Source organism: Biomphalaria glabrata, chromosome 15 (genome assembly GCF_947242115.1).
Source record: "Biomphalaria glabrata chromosome 15, xgBioGlab47.1, whole genome shotgun sequence".
NCBI lineage: Eukaryota > Metazoa > Mollusca > Gastropoda > Planorbidae > Biomphalaria > Biomphalaria glabrata.
In genome coordinates, this window is record NC_074725.1 from 15754679 (window position 1) to 15772875 (window position 18197).

The following is an 18197-nucleotide window of genomic DNA, read 5'->3' on the forward strand; positions in this document are numbered from 1 at the left end:
CATTACAGATCAGAAAGGTATGCACGACCAAATTCTCGGGGCTACCAGGGAAAGAAACTAGCACGCGCCGGCTTCAAGGGGCGGAACCCGGCGACACAGAGAATGAGAGCCCCTGCAACCATCATCCCGGTCGCCGTGCTAGGGCAAAGTAAGAGTCTAAAGGTCATCGGGAAAATTGGATGTCAAAACTATCACTTCCTCCTTGATACTGGTGCCTCACGATCAGTCATCCGGACGGATAAAGTGGACAATAGCAAGAAAACGCCAGTTAGGGCCTACTCGTTGAAAACAGCCAGTGGAGAACTGATGCCCATAAAAGGCCTGATCGACATAACAGTCGAGATCGGAAATCAGTCGTTCAAACACGAATTCCTGATTGCTGACGTCACAGATGACTGCATAATAGGACTCGACTTCATGCTGAAATATGGCTTTTCTTTGAATATCGGCGGAGGCACTTTACAATGTGGGGACCTCGAAGTACCCTTGCTTGGCGACGAAAATGAAGAAGATGGCCGAGCCAGAAGGGTTACGTTGGTGGAAAATACAACCTTGCCTGCTAAGTCGGAAATGATCATTTGGGGGAAGATTGAGGACGACTATCCCACGAGAAAAACCGCGCTGGTAGAAAGCTTGAACACCAACTATAACGGGATAGCAGTAGGAAAGACACTAGTCACGATTGGGAAAGACCAAAAGGTACCCGTAAGAATTATGAACCTCGGCACAGAGGAGAAACATTTACGGGAAGGAAGCCTCATCGCTGGTTGCCATGCTCTAGAGATGATAAGAAACTGCAGCAGTGAAAATCCCGACGGAATACTCAAGCCCAGTGAACCCCAGGTTACTAGACTTCTGGCAGAAGCCAAAACGATCTTGTCAAAAGAACAGTACACCAAAGCAGAACGATTCCTAAGAGAGTTCTCTGACATATTGCCATCTGATGAAATGGACGTTGGGCGAACAAACCTGATCCAGCATCGAATAGACACAGGAAACACTAGGCCCATCCGACAGCAACCACGTCGCCTGCCGCTAGCAAAACATCAAGAAGCTATGGACATGATAGAACGAATGAGGCAGCAAGGGGTTGTTGAACCATCCAACAGTCCGTGGTGTTCACCCATAGTCTTGGTAAAGAAGAAAGATGGATCCACTCGATTTTGTGTCGACTATAGATTACTAAATGACGCCACACACAAGGACAGCTATCCGCTTCCTAGGATTGACGACACATTGGACACACTTGCTGGGTCACAGATCTTTTCCACCCTTGACCTAAAGAGCGGTTACTGGCAAGTGGGACTACACCCCGAGGACAGAGATAAAACAGCCTTCTCTGCTGGTAATGGTCTCTGGCAATTCACCGTGATGCCTTTTGGCCTCTGTAACGCCCCAGCCACCTTTGAAAGACTAATGGAGCATGTGCTAAGAGGACTCAACTGGACCACGTGTCTTGTTTACTTAGATGACATTATCGTCATAGGCAGAACCTTCGAGGAACATATTGCAAACCTGAAGGAAGTGTTTGAACGAATTAGAAACGCTGGAATGAAATTGAATCCAAAGAAGTGCTCCTTGTTCAGAAGGACTGTCAAGTACCTTGGGCACATCGTGTCAAAGGAGGGAGTCAGCACAGACCCGGATAAAGTTGAAGCCGTAAATGGATGGCCGATCCCCGCTAATATCCAGGAGTTAAGAAGCTTTCTTGGACTCTGCACGTATTACAGACGTTTTGTGCCTAATTTCTCTAGCCTCTGTAGTGCCCTTCATCAATTGACAGAACCGAAGCGGCCGTTTATTTGGACAACGGAATGTCATGAGGCCTTTGAGAGACTTAAAAAGGCTCTTGTTTCATCGCCCATTCTGGCCTACCCGATACCAGCAGAGACGTTCGTACTTGACACTGATGCGAGCAATACCGGAATAGGTGCTGTCTTATCCCAAAAGGTAGATGGAACTGAGAGAGTCATAGCGTACTTTAGTCGGAGCTTGTCCAAAGCCGAGAGAAACTACTGTGTCACAAGACGTGAGCTACTGGCAGTTGTGGATGCCATACAACATTTTCACAAATACTTATATGGGCAAAAATTTATCCTTAGGACAGACCACGCTGCTCTACAATGGCTGTTGTCATTTAAAAGCCCTGAAGGACAAGTCGCCAGGTGGATTGAACGTTTGCAAACCTATGACTTCGAGACACAACACCGAAAAGGACAAACTCACCAGAATGCTGACGCGCTGTCTCGACGACCTTGCAGAATGGAATGTAAACACTGCAGCAAGGTTGAAGAAAAGGAAGTTATCGTTGATTGTCGACATCTTGGGGTACAAGCTTCCGGGTCATGGTCCGACGAAAGAATCCGAGAAGACCAGTTAAAAGATGAGGACCTGGCTCCCATTCTGCTTATGAAGGAAGACGGACAAAGACCAGAATGGCATCACCTTTCTGATAAAGGAGCTGCTACCAAGGCATATTGGGCACAATGGGACTCACTGGCAATCGACAATGGAGTTCTCAAGAGGGTCTGGGAAACGGCAGATGGGACATGCAATCGCTTACAGCTGTTGTTGCCTAAAGTGAGAGTTGCTGAGGTGCTGCAAGAAATCCATAATAATTCCAGTGGGTCACATTTAGGTGTCAACAAGACCTTTGAAAAAGTACGCCAGCGGTTTTACTGGTTCGGCTACCGGGATGATGTAGAAGAATGGTGCCGAAGATGCGACGCATGTTCGGCAGCAAAGGGCCCGCACAGGAGAACGAGGGGACGTATGCAGCAATACAACGTCGGTAACCCCTTTGAAAGAATAGCGCTCGATGTAGCCGGACCATTTCCTGAATCCCAGAGAGGAAACAAGTACGTTCTAGTAGTGATAGACTATTTTACTAAGTGGCCTGAAGCGTATGCGATACCAAACCAAGAAGCCACCACCATAGCGGAAACACTTGTGGAGAATTGGATTAGCCGATTCGGTCCTCCCAGGGAGTTACACTCCGACCAAGGTCGAAACTTCGAATCCAAGATCTTTCAAGAGATGTGCCAGGTACTCGGCATCGAAAAGACACGCACAACCCCTCTTCACCCCCAGTCAGATGGAATGGTGGAACGATTTAACCGAACATTGGAACAACATCTGTCGAAAGTCGTCGATGAACGTCAAGAGGACTGGGACACCTATATCCCAATGTTCCTTATGGCATATAGAGGATCGATTCACAGCACCACCGGTTACACCCCAGCAAAGATGTTGTTCGGCCGAGAGCTGCAACTACCTTGTGACTTGCTATTCGGGATCCCGGGAGATGTGCCAGCCTCTTCGACAGACTATGTCGCAAATCTCCGAAAACGGATGGAGAAAACTCACGCTCTAGCCCGCAGAAACATCAAGATCAACAGTGACCAGATGAAGACAAGGTACGACAAACGGGCCAATGCCGCTGGGTTTCATGAGAACGATCTGGTGTGGCTGTACAACCCACAAAGACGAAAAGGCAAGTCCCCAAAGCTTCAAACAGACTGGGAAGGACCCTACCGCGTGATAAAAAGAATCAACGATGTCGTGTATCGAATACAGAAGAGCCCAAGATCCAAACTGAAGGTCGTCCACATCGACAGACTCAACAAGTACCATGGTGAAGCTGGATCTGCCCGGGACGGACAGATCTAAGGTGGTGGCACAGATGGGGGTAGTGGCGTGTGTAGTTAGCCGTCGCTTTTGCTGCAGAAATGAGCGCCTCCGTCAGCCAGACAGAACCAGACAACGTTGTGTCTTACATCAAGCCTGTAGCTGGGGACGTTAAAGACATCTGTCAATCTGTCAGTGCTGATGAGAGGGACCCGAATCCTGATGGCTGCACTCAGATGTTTGGCGAGAACTTTGTGTGTCGAGCTTTGCAGGGAGAACGCCAACTCCAAGAAACCCATCGGCAAGGTCTGCACCCAACAGACGTTTGTCCAGCTGACGAGACCTGGTGATGGTCATGTAAGTGAACTGGAGCCTGATGCTGAAGATGAGGGTCCTTCGCAAGTAGAGTGCTGCCAACTTGCTCCGCTAGTTTGCCCTCCGGACAAGCCTGAAGATGATGTGTGCCACTATCTCTCCTCCTGTGGACCTGACACCCATTCCCAAAAACCCGTCTCTTGAAAACCCTATGAAACAACCTGATAGGCCAGCGATCTTGGTGACCCCAGTCCTGACATCCTATCCCTCCCCGTGTGTTAAGTGGCTGCCCTCAGAAGTGAGCGACCGAAGAAGGCGACGTTTGCTCAGTCCAAAGTGCATGGCGATGCAACCACGACGTCAGTGCAGCCAGGTGAAGGTCACCTGGAGTAGGAGAAAGAGACATACGCCGAATACAACGCAGATGGCTCCATCGAGATGGCAATATAAGCCCATTGTCGCCCCCACCGATAGACCTCCTCCTGCATCGATTCACCTCCACTGCCCATGTCGTGTGATAGATTTTGTCCGGGACGGACAAATCTGAGAAGGGGGCAGTGTTACGACCCTATTGGCGGCGCAAAAGGGTTAACTATAGGCTCAGCTGACACACCCGTGAATCACTCAGGTCAGCGGGGCCATGGACAAGGGACAGTACTACGATGACAAATATGACCAATGTTATGGTCATGTGATCGAAAGCCTGCGGTACGAGTGACACAGTGTGTAAGAAAGCGGAGTTCAAGACCAGAGAGCGTTGAGACCAGGACTGTGAGTTGGCCATGAAGTCGGTCCTTGTGGAGTCCTCAAGTGTTATGTACGAGTCTAGGAAGAAATAGAGACAGTAGAGTTGTATACGGTGATGTACAGTTTAACATTCGTAGTAGCTTATTGTGTTGCCAATTGTGTCGTATTGGCTGTCTTCTACTTATTCACTCATTATTAAAGTACCAGATTATTGTGGAGCTCTTGTTGGCAGGTTCTTGATGTGTTGATGTGTTGTGTTGTGTTTAGCAGTGTTTATAGAAGGCCGGAGTAGAAGAGAATCGTAACAATATTTTATCTTTTGGTAGGGAAGCAAGTTTTGTTAATAAATCTATTGGCATGATTCATAAATAACTGAATCCATCTACTAATTTTATAGCTGGCAGATTTTCATCTACTCATTTGTGTCAGGGTTATGTTAAGGCCTTAGCTCGTTTGCCCGGGCCCCTGACATTCAACAGGCACCTTCGTGCTTACAATAAATAATTGACTCAATGTTAACAATGTAACTGTTTAATGACATGAATATAATTAATAATGACAACTGATGGAGTAATGACATTGAATCTAAAATATTCGAATATTGTGGTTATAGCAATTAAACAATAGTTCTGCACCTTGCTATCCCACAACGCCACACATTCAACACTGTCACACTGCCGATAACAAACTCCAATGTAAATCTTGATAATCCCATAACTAACTCCCTGTAGAAACAAATAGTAAAGACAAACTAACAAAAGGTCTAGTATACTATGGCATCGAAACAACTGCGAAATGCAGTCATGCCTTAGATACTCACCCTAAACAGGGGAACACAGAAGAATCTCAACAAACGTTACACCAGCATACCAAAATCACTCCATAAGCCTACAAGCAGCAAGGCAACAAAGAAAGTGCGTTCAAATAATGTGCACTTAATAAACATTGGTGCTAATACCATAATCTACGCATTTGTACCTTGTAATTTGATTAGAAAGCTCAGATACTCTCTTCTAAGGGTTATTGGAGCTAAATTAGCCCTGTATTTCAGCATCAATAACTGGACTGACAGTGCTAGAAACTAAAACTATGCCATTGACATTAGCAGAAACTATATAACTACTTCCACTGCCTGCAATGCATAATGTGCATCTCCTGGAAGGATCATGTCTCCAATTAGAATACTTTGAAATTGGCCAATACACACTGTATCTATGCTCTTTTGACACAGTGAAGATTAGGTTGGCTCACACATCATGCCAGATAAAAGAATTCTTAAGGACATCCTCTAAGCTAAGCTTGTGCAGGCTAGCTCCACAGAGATATCTGCAAGGCAAGCAAGATTTGAGAACTACAAGCATCAATAAAAGTATGAGAGAGGAAATACCACAAGATGGGAAAGCATAGACATGACTATGCATGCAGGTACAAACATTGCCAAAAGAAATGAAATGGCCTTAGTCAAGAAAAAGAAAGCTGACCTGTCTATTAGTCCTAAAACATATGTATTCACATGCATGAACTATAGCAAACTTTGTCGCTCCAGAATCAGCTTGATTAGTCACACCAGATTCTGACGTGATTCATCTAGGAGCATCCATTGTCTCCATGACAGAAGAAGCCATATATATATATATATATATATATATATATATATATATATATATATATGTATGTATATATATATATATATATAAATACAAAGACATTGACAGTGCTAGAAATTATAATAATGTCAATGGCAGTGGTTTATAAAAATGTTCGTCTAAATTTGACTAAAAAAATGTTGTTTTCAATCAACATCTATAATTTTCAGATCAAAACTCTAGATCATCAATTGGATACACCTGTATCAGAAAATGGAGATAATTTTTCAGCTGGAGAAAAGCAGCTCATTTGTATGGCAAGAGTTCTTCTTAGAAAAAGCAAAGTAATCTATTTAATCATTATTTTTGTCATGTTTACCTTGTAATAATTTATACTACTAATAATTAAATTAATAATATATTAATTCAATAAAAACTACAAGAAATTTATATTAGTAATTACTTATAAATTAGTTTTTGTTTTTTCAATTCTACAGCTTCATATATATTTTTTTTTGTTTCTGTTTGCATTACAACTAATAGATCTTAGTACTAGATGAGGCAACAGCATCCATTGATTCTGAAACAGATACTCTAGTTAAGAAAACTCTTCAAGAAGCTTGTAAGAACTGTACTATGTTGATCATAGCTCATAGACTGAAGACAGTTCTAGAATGTGATAAAATATTGGTGCTAGAGGAAGGAATGGTAAAGTGTTTTCACACATTTTTTACAACGCTTCAATTAACTCAATCTGTCTGTCTGGTACAAATTTTCCACACGTTATTTCTCTCACACCCATTCTTTGATCAAGTTGAAACTTTGCACAATTGTTCATTGACTAAGAGAATACACCAATCAATAAAAAACAAATTTACCACTTAGTCAATTAATTACTGGTTGTAAATTATTTTGTTTGATATTGACAATGGAAATTAATACTTAAATATTCACAGATATGGCTAATATGTGGGGTTTTATCCCCTTAGATAATTGTGCATGCTATTTCTCCCACACCCATTCTCTGATCAAGTTGAAACTTTAAACAAAACATTGAAAAATCAAAATAACTTCTACATTATTAAGATATGTAGTTGAAAATGTGAAGTTGTTAGTTCACCCCTTCTTTTTTATTATCTTTTAAATTATTTTTATATATTGATTGTTATGGTTTAATATTAAGTACAATTCATAATAGTAGGCTATTTTTTTGTTATCAGTAAATTAGAAATAAATGTAAATACAAAAAGTATAACTCTTTACACAAGAATATTCTAAATATTTCTAAAATATGTGACATCACAAAATAACAATCCTCAGTATTTTCCTTTTTTTCTTTCGAATGTGCTCCATTTCCATAAATTAAGATATATAGATATTTTACATGGGTTTTCAAATGCTTTTGTTTTGAGTATTTGTGAGTTACATTGTAAATATACTAAGTTATCTAACATTGCTTTAGTGGGAAAGCCAACTTCTATTTCTACCCCTCTTCTTAGGACACACACACACACATTTTGTTAGGAAAAACAGGAAGGGCATTTCAAACACTTTTTCTGCAGGCATTTGGTTGGATAACATCTCCACTGCATGTTTTATCCTTAAGCTAAATGGATTCCAGGAATTTAATCCAAGCCTAAAGCCTTGATAAAATAGCCATAGCACCTAATCCAAGAAATCAGTGAACAAAAGTATTTAACCATCCTTACTATAAATGAATTAAATTTTTATCTTCATGTATAATCTACATATTACTACTTCTTGTTCTTCAGGTCCAAGAATTTGACTCTCCTTCACACCTACTGTCCAATGCCAATTCCAAATTTAGAGCCATGTTTGAGGCATCTGGCTCAGCACTTTCAGTCTCCTGTTAAACAGGTTGATTGTGACATTTGTTGACATCGTGAAATGCTCATCTAAAGGGATTCTGTGACAATTATACATACAATATGTAAGGCATGCTCTTTTTGGGACATAATCTACAACAAATAACACCTAGGGTCACATAGCTGATCATCCAAATAGCTAATTCAGCTGATCACTGGTAACATTCAAGTTGTGAAGCTAGTGGGATGTCTCTCTTTTCATCATCTGTGGAACTGCTTAATGGTAGCAGTCAAGCTGGTTAACTCTGAGATGGTCATCTTTGACAATACATGCGTGTAAAGATATCTGACTGTGTGCTAATTATTTAGCATGCACCCTTCTCTTGTTGGTTGTTGTTTTCACTGAGATTTTTATCCCAATGAAATCTTAATTCTGTTTGTTTGTATAATAATGTACACAATTTTGTTGATGCCAAACTTTTGTTTCATTGTGGAAATGAAAAATCACACTTCTATTTATATTAGTCTAAAATGACTGGATTTCTGAATGCTTAGAAAATATAATCTTATAATAAACTAGTTATAATAACAAATACATTTTAACATTATATTCTGTGTAACCATACAGTAGTATATTAACAATGAGAGTTATTTTTTGTTACTTTTCTGATTTATAAACATGAGTATGTTATTTTTTTTTCATTTTCTGAGCTCTGTGAGCAATATGTTGCAATACAACCTAGATCACTTGAATTCTATCTTTTATCAGTGGTTGTAAATTACTTTTTGAGGCTATTTTCAAAAATAGTCAGCAATGGTTTTCAAAAATAGGTTTGTAATCCTTAATCTTTAGTAATAGACTATGAAGAGAGTACGTTTCTTCAAGGCTACTGTCTACTGATCTTTTTTTAAAAAAAATTCCAATGAATAGATCACCTGTATTTATGATAACTGGAATAAAACATTTTGTATTGACATATACAAGTCATTCTTCTTCTTCTGTTGTTTTTTTAACATTTACTAAACTTTGTTAAGCAGTAGGCAAGGGAGGTAAGTCATTTTCCCCTAAAGTGAAAGGAAAACAATTAGTTATATTTGGGTTATTAATTGGGTCATGTGATATATGCTCTGGACTGCTGTCTTGGTGGTCCTGGGTTCAAACCTTGCCCATTGCCATCCCCTGCTGTCCTGCGGGAGGTTTGGACTAGGATGTAATAATCCTCGATTCTGAAGGAACACTTGAAATGTAAAATATGTATATCCAAGTAATAGGAGAAAGAGTATGAAGTGAACATGAATATTCATTTTTTTTTATGTACATTGTTATTTGAAATCCATTTTCATTGTATTCATTTTTCCTTTTGTACATTTGAAACTGTATAAATAAATGGAACCATTTTTTTTATATTTTTGTGTCTGTGTGCATATTACAAAATTATATTTGATGAAATCCAAAGATTTAGTTAATGGGATAGCCTGACGTAACCCTGTGTATCACTTGGTGAGCATTGGGCTATAACCAGATCTCCATCAATTTATGGCAGCTCTTTCTTAGTTTATCACTTGTCACCTGAAGTCTTTAGCTGACTGATGACCTTTCTCTTATCTTATAAAATACAGATGTTTCTTCAAAAAATATAACATCTCTTCCAAGTTTATTTCACTTTCTCTACTTTAACTCTGTTGGCTTTTTCCACCCTTTTGTAAGCTTTCAAAATTGTTTCTTGCTTTCTGTTGTCCAAGACCTTAGAGAACTGTTCAAAGGCTGGACTTATGACCATGCAAGGCTGAACAGCCACAAGGGCCTCACCTTCCAAGAGAGCCTCCGAATTAAAAAAAACAACTACTTCCTTAAAGTTTCCTATTTCATTTGTTCATGTTGTTTCTGAAGTGGCCTATGACATGTTGGCAATAATTTCTAGCAAGTTCAATAGTTTTCTGTTCACTTGAACAATTCATTGAATGAGAATTTACCCAATTTTGTTTGACTGTCTTTGCTAATCCACTTGATACATGTAAGACAAGTATTTATCAACTTATTTGTTACATGAAGTTTATTTAAAATAAAAAATAAAATGTGTTCAGAATAGAGAAAAGATAGCTTCTATTGCAGGATTGTTGATTTGTTTTCTTCATTTCTCATTATCAAGTAAGAGGGTTTAAATGAGCAGTTCTGTATCTGAGATCAACTGCACAATGGTCTTCATAGCAGAAAGTTTTCCATACAGTTCGTCATCTAAAGTGATGTTCTGAGGCCAATATGTTGTTCTGACCTCTTGATCAAGTATGCAGGTTTGAGGGACATGGACAGCATTCTGTGGTGACACTTTACAATGGCATATTCCTCTTCCAGAACATATGTTGTCTTATTCTGTTGTGCCCTGTAGAGGAACTATAATTATTTTATGTTAAATTGTTACATCTAATTTCATTAATTTAGCTGAGGAAAATGAAAATTGAAGGCTATATCTGAACCAGATGTGTCTACAATCTGTGTCATTTATTCATACACACTTGCTACTTGAGCAGTTGGTCAGACCTTTCTACTATTGGGTCAGTTCATTAGACCCTTCTTGTATCTTTTTAACTGATCAAGTTTAACTATTATCTGACAAGATGTTCGAGCTTGTTTTTATACCTTACTCACCCCTTATTTTACACAGTCATTCTTAAATGTTGTTGTTATTACTAATGAAACTACCACAGATTTATCTATTTATTTCTTGTTTAACTATTATTTTAATGCATTTGTAAATTTGTTTTTAACTGTTTAATTTATTGGATCACCATGGCTGTGGGTCAGACTTGCTTGTATTTGTCTTGTGGCGAGAAGAGTATGGATTCCTATGTTGTAAAAGAATAGACTACAAAGTTTGTTTTTTTTTTATTTTATTTATCCTCAATGAAATAAGAAAGATGTATAAAAAGATCTATTTATAAACTATGTATGGTGGATGAGTGGTAAAGGGCTTGGTTTCTGAACTGAGGAGTCCTGGGTTTGAATCTCTGTGAAGACTGTGATTCAAATACAGGGATTTTAAGGGTGCCCTTGAGTCCACCCAGCTCTAGTGTGTACCTGACCATAGGTGGGTAAAGTAAACCGATTTGTCATTGTGCTGGCCACATGACACCCTCATTAACTGTTGGTCATACAACAGATGATCTTCCCCCTATATCAGAATGTCAGAAGGGGAGTACTTTATTTTCCTTTTTAATTAGAAACCAGCCTCCTAAATAAAGCATTTTATGTTTTCCTTATCATACAGAGTACAGAAATCTTGCTGGTTATATAAGAAAAACTTAATAGCAACTCATATTATAGTTTCTATTGAAGAATAAACTATTCTTTTTATTTTTTTTAAATGTACTACGTTTTGATTTATAATTTGTGTTGTATTTTTTTCTTTTAACCATCTGTTTACAGTTACTAGTCACTGATAAAGAGCTCATTTATCAAGATAAAAATCCTGTAACTTATTAATACGATTGTGTTAGGAAAAGCCCAAACTCAGTACTAATTTATGTTAATGTAGAAATGAGTCAAATGTTTGTAAGGTTTTTGTCTTGCTTTTCATTTGCTACTTAGCTCAGATGTTAGACAAGTTGTAAGGGGGATAACAAACTTTGTTAGGTATTGACTCCTAATGGTATTAATCAATATCACAATGTGTATTGCATACTAATTGTTGGTCATTGTTCACTTTTAGAAATATCATTTATATATTAATATCATCGTACATCAAACATAAATCACTGAGGGTTTGTAATTAACAGCAACTAGAATGCTACACTCTTTTTGTATTCGAGAGATTTTTATAAATCTATATAACTGTTAAAACCAAAATTGGCATCTATGTTTCTTTCACTCTATTTTATTTCTTTTATTTCTCTTATTGGGTTTATGTTTTGAAACAATGAAACAGCTGTTATTTTATAATGATCTGATCTGTCTTTACAAAAGTTGCTTGATTTATTGAGGATGTTTTTTTTTATGTTGTCTTTTTTTCATTGTGTACAGCAATGATGTTTTGTTCAAGTCTTAAGTACTGAGAGTAAGGGTCTATCAATATAAAGTAAATTTCTTTTATGCAGGCCTACTTCTAGTTTTTCATGCAAATTGTAGCTACAGCATTCAAATCTAAATCCAAACCTCAAATTTAAAACAAATTGAATGAAACGAAGTCTTACTCACAAGGTTCATCTGCAATAGTATATACATGAGAAAATTTTTTTCAAAATGTTTCTAAAGTTTGAGAGTGGACATCAATTCTCAACAACAATACTAAACTTTTAAGTTTGCTCATTCATTTTTTTTCATGCTTCCAGAACATAGTTTAGACTTATTTTGTGTGTGTGTGTGTTCACACTAGTGTAGAGACAAAATGACCTTTACCAACTCATAAGGAATGAGCTACAAAAAAACAACCTGATAGTCAAATGCTCTACCACATGACCACAGCATTAATTGTCTGTTAGCACAGATATTTGCTAGGGACATTCCATGTTGATACATTTTGTTGATTACTAAATATCCTTTGCTCAGAAATTTAATGCCAGATTCTTTTATTAGGTATGTATAGAATATCCAAAATTTAATAATAAAATGCAGATAGGCTTAAGATTTAATGTTCATTTATGCTAGGAACAAATTTTTTTTTCATCAAGATTTATGAACTTCTATCTGGTCATTGATAAATACTTGACATTTTTATGATCATGTATTTAGATCTTATGGAATGGTAAACATCTTCTTTCTATTAAAATAAATTACTTATGTTAAATCATTTACTGTATTTACGATATGTACCCTTTCTTTTGTTTGTATAAATGATTAGTAGGTTGATTGTGACATTTGTTGACATTAAGAAAAGCGCATCTAAAATGATTCTGTGACAATTATTCATACAGTATATAAGGTGAACCCTTTTTGGGTAATCCACAACAAATAACACCTAGGGTCACATAGCTGATCATCCAAATAGCTAATTCAGCTGATCTTTGGTAATATTCAAGTTGTGAAGCTAGTTGTACGTCTCTCTCTTCATCATCTGTGGAACTGCTTAATGGTAGCAGAAAGTCTGCAGCACTGTTGGATATGTTGCTGAGTGGTTTAAAACGCTTTATTACCTATGAAGGGAGCTTGAACTTGAAACCTGACTCAAGCTGAGTTGTGTTTGATGAGCAGCAAGGAAACCTTCTCTCAGATACCCCCCTCCCTTCCCTCCCAGGTCCACAAAAGAGATTGAACCATTGTGCACTCAGCATGCTACTAGCATGAAAGAAGTGCTATGCAAAAGCAATTTAAAAAAAAAAAAAAAGGTTTCTAAGCCCATGTTATCTAAATACACAATCCATCCACTAAAGTTTTCAACAAACTCGTTTCATTTGAACTTACATGTGTCATTAAAACTAGTTTCTATTTCAACATTTATTGCTTATGTCATTTCATATTTTTTTAGATTAACAGCCCAAAAACATTTTTGCAATTAATCCAGAGGTTAGTTCTGCTATTTCACATATTTACTTTTGTAAAAGAAGTAGCCTTAAACTGAAAGGTCATTTATGAATCAAATCATCATAAACAGAGAAAACAACAATCTCATTATAATACAATATGTGCTTGTATATAATATTTCATTCATATCGGTCTCAAAATTAAAATAGAACATATCTTTTCAAACCAAACAACCACAACGTTTAATTCTGTAGTTGTTTTCAACACTTTAAGCAATAAATGAAATCTATGTTTATATGGTTGTCCATGTTACACTTGCTATCCATCCAGATAATTGCTTGCGTTTGTACCAGCTTACTACCATCATTGTCCCATTGAATTGTACAGACATATGCAATTTACGTAGAAATAGTATTACTGTTAACTTATGTTTGATTTTAAAAAAAGATTGATCATGGAAAACGCCTACATATAAAATGGTATAAACCTTGAGGTATCCTGTATAAACTACCAGTGCATTAGAAAAACATAGTGTAAATATCTGGGTATACAAATTACAGGATTGCTAAGTCCTAAAGTATGATTTTCTATTGTTACTAGAATGTTGTGTAATGAAATCTTCAATGAAGTAAAAGAAATATTTGTAAAGTTTTTGTTTTCTTCAGTGTTTTTACAGTATGACTTTTTTTCTAATTTGATTCATGTTTTGTCTATGCCAGTGAAAAATTGTGCAAAGTTTCAACTTGATCCGAGAATGCGTATGGGAGAAATAACGTGTGTCAGCGGTTCTTTTATATGCTTTGACTTGACTTGGTTCCTGTAGCTTGCTACGGGGGTTGCTTGATTACTCTATTCCAATTAATTAATACTTGCTACACAAATAAGAACACTTAATACTTAATATACTTCCTCCAGCTTTCAATGAATAATGATTGTACTTTAATACTTAATAAAGCACACAATTATATTAACTGTCAGTAAATAATACATAAACACCAGTCCAGGAAGCAACGTCCAACCTTCCTGGACCGGAAGCAAGACCTCACTAACTTAACACACTCTCTCTTACATTCAACGAAGATTTAACCATTCAGTTCACAACCTGGGAATACATATACAAGGGGATATAACTATCATATTAAACTAACATTCACTCTCGCCATACCTCCCGCTGACAACGTGTACACACTTTTTTACCAGACAGAGTGAGTTGATACAAGCTTTGTAAAAAGAAACTAGTAGCATTGAAGCGGTCCTTTGCTCAAATGAATTATGTAGATCAATGGGAAGGGCAGGATTTGTCTGGTGTTTATTTGCATGTTTGTAACCACGATTAAGACCATTGCAGATAAGGTTAAAAATAAAGGTGGGTGAACAGCTGATGAAAGGCAGTTGGCTTAAGAGTACAACCTTAACGGAAAAATAAGAAAAATATTTAAAAAATACTTTTTTTAAAAAAGCTTATATTAAGTGTAATAATTGTATCAATTACTTTGGATCAGTCATGTAATTAAATCTGCACTAGATCTAGACTAACAATAATAAATCTGTGCGATTTGAAATACTTTTAATAATATTTTTTAGGGCCATTTCATGCTTTTAGCTTTTTACATGCGCTATGATCCTATGACTTGTCTGAGACAGTTTGGAAGTGTCTTAGTGAATGAAGGAACATCCTATGACTTGTCTGAGACAGTTTGGAAGTGTCTTAGTGAATGAAGGAACATCCTATGACTTGTCTGAGACAGTTTGGAAGTGTCTTAGTGAATGAAGGAACATCCTATGACTTGTCTGAGGCAGTTTGGAAGTGTCTTAGTGAATGAAGGAACATCCTATGACTTGTCTGAGGCAGTTTGGAAGTGTCTTAGTGAATGAAGGAACATCCTATGACTTGTCTGAGACAGTTTGGAAGTGTCTTAGTGAATGTTGCCGCGATATCTTTTTTAATGCATTTTTTATTTCAAGATTTGTTTAAAAGTTGTACGATTTAAATTCGAACTCGATTATTCAAGCCCCTCAAGCCTATATACTAACCACCGTGCCAGCGAAGTGCTAGTGAAAATAGAAGGTTTATAGTTATTTATTGTTACTTTTAAAGCGGCCACCTAATTCTCTACAGAAAGTGTAAAGGGGATTAATTCAACTTAAACCACCACATCTGTAAAACTATATATGGCTCCTTTTGTCTCGAAAGGCAATGGATGCGCCCAAATGAGTCACTGGTTTTGGCTTAATCTTGAGACGGGGCAGAATCTGGTGTGGCTAATCAAGCCAATTCTAGAACGGCAGACTTTGCCACAATTCGTACATGTGTATGCCTCTGATTTAGGGCCAGCAGACAGGGCAGCTTTCTTTTTATCCCTCTTGATTAAAGCCGCTTCAATTCTTTTGTTCTCAGCAAGGGTTGCCCCAGCACGCACAGTCTGTCTCCATGCACTCCGGTCTTTGGATATGTTTTCCCACATACTTTCGCTGATGCCTGAGGCTCTCATGTCTCGCTTGCAGACATCTCTATATGTTAGTCTTGGGCGGCCCTTGGGTCTGACTCCTTCCACAAGCTCAGCATATAAGATATCTTTCGGTAACTAATTGGTAAATGTATATTATTGATTCTTGTTTTGTCAGGTAAAAGACATAATTGTGCGAAATCTCAACCTGACCCGAGATTGGATGTGGGAGAAGTAACGTGTACACTTTTGTTACCAGACAGACAGTGAGTTGATAGAAGCTTTGTAATAAGCCTTTAAAAAAAAATAGACGTGTTGTGGTCAAACAGTTGCCTCTATAACTCTGTTGTTAGGCTGGCTGACGCCGTGATGCCACAGGGTAGGCCTACAGTCTAACCAGACACCCGGCAAAATATGAATATATTCTTGGTATGTCTGTGTTTGGCACATTTGTCAAAGTGATTTATTCTTGACAAATACGTCATCACGGGAATGTATGATGATGACGTCAGTTTGCCACTAATCAGAATGTGACATCATCACTATACAACTTTTCGAGGAGTCGGACTTCTTGGGTCATCTTGTATGTTGCTGTGAATAAATTTGGCACGCAGACACATTGCTAGCCTAGGACTATACAAAGCAGTATTAATACATGTAAGGTCATTTTTACAAAGCTTATATCAACCACAATGTCTGTTTAATAAAATAAATTATTATGCGTCATTTCTCCCACACCCGTTGTCTGATCAAGTTGAACTTTTGCACAACTACTTCTTGTACCTGACAAAACAAGAAATAAAACAAAAATAACCAATTAGTTAATTAACTATATGTCATTAATTATTTTGTTTTTTTTTTTTTGGTATCAAACAAGGCAAACAAATTGTACTTGACGGATGTGGTGGTAGGCTATAAGTTGAATCAGTCCAATGAGTGAATTAGTAGTTTTTTTATGTATGAATTTAAAAAGCGATCACGGTTACATGTTATCGAACAGATTCATTATTGTTAGCCTAGAATAGATCTAGTCATTTCGTGAATTCCCACTGACGTAAGCAAAATAAAAAGGTCAAACCAGTATTTACAATGTGTGGCCTATTATCTAGTATTTTTCCCAAAGATATAAATAAACTGTTCACTTTCTAGGAAACCCTTAGAACGGTTTTCGAAATACCGTAATCCCACTGTCCCATGAAGGGTTAGCAAGACAATAGGAGGAATTATATGAGATCAATATTGCCAATTAAAACACAAGAGTTATCCGAACAACTTTTGTTTTTAAAACCACTGTAGATAAATAAATACATTGAGACCTAGTTTTAAATAACTGACAATTTTAAGTGAGAAAATATAGAAAAGAAGTAAAGTTCTCCTTTCAGACCTTGTGGTCTATAGGGCAGATGATGTAAAGCTTAAGGTCATCTGTTTCTGTGGCCTACGTTTAAAGAGGGTGTCATGTGGCCAGCACAACGACCAACCGCCTCTATTTCCCCCAACTAATGTCAGGTACCCATTAGAGCTGAGAGGCGTCCGAAAATTCAGAAATGAAAAATCCTAGTCTTCACCATGATTCGAATCCAGACCCCCGGTTCGGAAGCCAAGCGCTTTACCGCTCAGCCACCGCGCCTTCAAGTGAGCGAATATAACCACAAATCAACTGTCTATGTTGCAATAGCAAGTAAACCTATGTTCCTCCACCGAGTTGGTATAGGAATATGTTTCACTTAAAAGTAAATACACCTTGTGCTACAAACAAAATGTGCGTCCTTTTGTTTTACCACCAAACACATTAATCCTTAGGCTCCGGACTCAAGCCTCAAACAGCCCAACGTGGTTACACAGTTTGAGCTCCCTGGGTGACAGGAGTGGTCATGATTGACTTCGATAGATGAACTATATATAGAAATGGTGGGATAGCATTTAAGAGAAAAGTGAATGGTGACAGTTTAAAACTAAAATTAAAACAGTATCACCTACACAACGGTACACCTAGTTCCTTGTCTGTTGACTATCACCGCCACTCATTGATCAGGGAACATGAAATGCACCAAGATACCTGTGTGTAGTCGTTGAATGAACTCTTTATGTTGTGTCTGTTGTATTTATGTGTATTTTTCTGTTGTGTTGTCTTTATATGAGAAAAGAGTTCTTGTAATCACAACAAATTTCCGTAAGGATCAATAAAGCAGTC

At 37.8% G+C, this 18197-nt stretch overlaps 1 protein-coding gene across 4 annotated transcripts in view; it reads left to right on the forward strand.

Moving 5' to 3' along the window:
- Nucleotides 1-13451, forward strand: part of LOC106055692 (ATP-binding cassette sub-family C member 5-like) — a 95730-nt gene extending 82279 nt beyond the window's left edge. For all 4 annotated transcript variants that reach the window (XM_056012139.1, XM_056012142.1, XM_056012141.1 and 1 more), the window contains exons 31-33: nt 6506-6619; nt 6819-6983; nt 8048-13451. In XM_056012139.1, coding sequence (XP_055868114.1) covers nt 6506-6619; nt 6819-6983; nt 8048-8149 — 381 coding nt within the window. In that variant the 3' untranslated portion in view covers nt 8150-13451. The remainder of the gene's footprint in view (nt 1-6505; nt 6620-6818; nt 6984-8047) is intronic.
- Nucleotides 13452-18197: the final 4746 nt, after the last annotated feature.